This window comes from Macrobrachium nipponense, chromosome 6 (assembly GCF_015104395.2).
Source record: "Macrobrachium nipponense isolate FS-2020 chromosome 6, ASM1510439v2, whole genome shotgun sequence".
Taxonomy (NCBI): Eukaryota; Metazoa; Arthropoda; class Malacostraca; order Decapoda; family Palaemonidae; genus Macrobrachium; species Macrobrachium nipponense.
In genome coordinates this window covers 88,369,464-88,371,963 of record NC_061108.1, presented here as the reverse complement: position 1 = coordinate 88,371,963, position 2,500 = coordinate 88,369,464, and the positions used below count along the sequence as shown (strand labels likewise).

Sequence of the window (2,500 nt, the reverse complement as noted above, 5' to 3'; positions counted from 1 at the left end):
ATTTTAAGCGAGGAGAAAATGTTTAAGCAGCCATTCGAGTTATGAAATATTACTGAACTTAAAGTGTCCGAAAGGATATTTACGTTGTTAAATCTCATCTGGGCAATTTACGTCGTTATTTGGCTTTTTGTTCATGTAAAATGTAATCTACTTGATCGCGTCTGTTTTTCAGTCACTGGTGTAAATTCCACTTTAGGCGTCTTTCTTGAAAACGTGTTAGTCGACTTTATGTCTCTTCGATTATGTAGGCTACATATATATATATATATATATATATATATATATATATATATAAACACACACACACACATATATATATATACATATATATATATATATATATATATATATATATATATATATATATATATATATATATATATATACATGGAAATTGCTTTATAGTGGATATTGAAATCCTTAGCTACGCATGGGCATATACAGATATACGTACACCTACATACATTCATCTAAGCATGATACATTCACGTTAACCTACAACTACAAAAAGTTTTAGAAAGAATAACATGTATATGGTTTTTATTTGAATATCGATAACAGTAGTTTTAATATTATTATTCTCGACATTAGTCATTTATTTCTTCTCTTGCAGGCTATACTATTTTATCTCCCGAGGTATATATGGAAGTCCTGGGAAGCTGGTCGCCTCAGGATGTTAGTCGACCGCCTCAACCAGCCTATTGTCAATGCAGAGGTTAAAAGACACAGGATGAATACAATCATCGGGTACTTCACGTCGAATCTTCACAGACACAACGTTTACGCCTATCAGTTCTTCATTTGTGAAATTTTCAACTTCATCAACGTCATTGGACAGATTTACTTTACTGACAGGTTAGTTTCTGGTCAATGTAGATCTGTGTATGAGCGCATTATTGAACATACAATTGTGTGTGCATTTAATTTTCCCACACTCGCAAAAAACACACGCATAAGATATATATATTATATATATATATATTATATATATATATATATATATATATATATATATATACTATACAGATATAGGGTATATATATATGTATATGTATATATGAAGATATATAATAGATATAGATAGAGATATATATATATAGATATATTATATATATATAGATATATATATATATAATATAGGATCGATATATGTATATAGTAATATATATAGTATATATATATATATATATATATTGATATATATTATATTACTATATATATATATATATATAGATAGATATATATATATGATATATATATATATATAGAAGATATATATATATATATAGTATATATATATAACTATATATATATTTAGATATATATATATATATATATATGAGATATTCTATATATAGAGTATTATATATATATATATTGATATATATCTATATATATATATATATATATATTATTAGATATGAGATATATATAATATAATATATATATATATAATAATATATAACATTATATATATATATATAGATATAGATTATATATAATATATATATATATATATATCATATACATATATATAGATATATATATATAAATATATATATATATATATATATATATATATCTATATATATATAATATTATATATATATATCATATATATATAATATATATATATATATATATATATATATATATAGTATATATATAATATATAGTAAAATAATATAATATATATATAATATAGATCTATATATATGATATATATAATATCTAGAATAAATATAATATATATATATATATATATATATATATCCAATATATTATAATATATCATATAATATATATATATATATATATATATATATATATACCATATATATATATATATATATATATTATATATATCATATATATCTATATATATATATCTATATTATATATATATATATATATATATATTATATATAATATATATATATTTACATATAGCATGAACAATTTAGGAATACATGCCAAATATACACTTGTCAACCTAATCAAGGTTTTCAAATGATTTATTAGCAGTTTTTTCAGGTGTTTTTTTCGTAAAATATAAAACTATTTTTTTGTCAGCGTTTTTCAACATATGACTGTATATGATAGTATGTGAAGGCAGATGGTTAGATATTTTGTTTATTTATTCTTAGTTGACAGAGCTCGTCCCGATTTACAAGTTACGCACCTTGTTTTTTCCGGAAGCCGCTCCCACCTATTGTGTTAAGAGACAAAGAAACCCTTTTTTTTTTTTGTAACACTGTAATCACTTTCAGGCAGTAAAATGTTTAGTTATTCTTTTTTTTACCGGCGCGCTTGTATTTCATATATACCTGGCAATCACTTTGTATATACGTATATACTATATATATGTATATATACATGTATATATATATATATATATATATATATATATATATATATATATATATAGATATATATATATATATATATATATATATATATATATATATATATATATATATATATATATATATATATATAT

The 2,500-nt window shown here is 20.4% G+C and overlaps 1 protein-coding gene across 2 annotated transcripts in view; it reads left to right on the top strand.

Annotated features, from left to right (window-relative positions):
• LOC135216906 (innexin inx2-like) overlaps positions 1-2,500 on the top strand; it is a 37,262-nt gene that overhangs the window by 25,358 nt on the left and 9,404 nt on the right. For both annotated transcript variants that reach the window (XM_064252450.1, XM_064252449.1), the window contains exon 2: positions 614-855. In XM_064252450.1, coding sequence (XP_064108520.1) covers positions 614-855 — 242 coding nt within the window. The remainder of the gene's footprint in view (positions 1-613; positions 856-2,500) is intronic.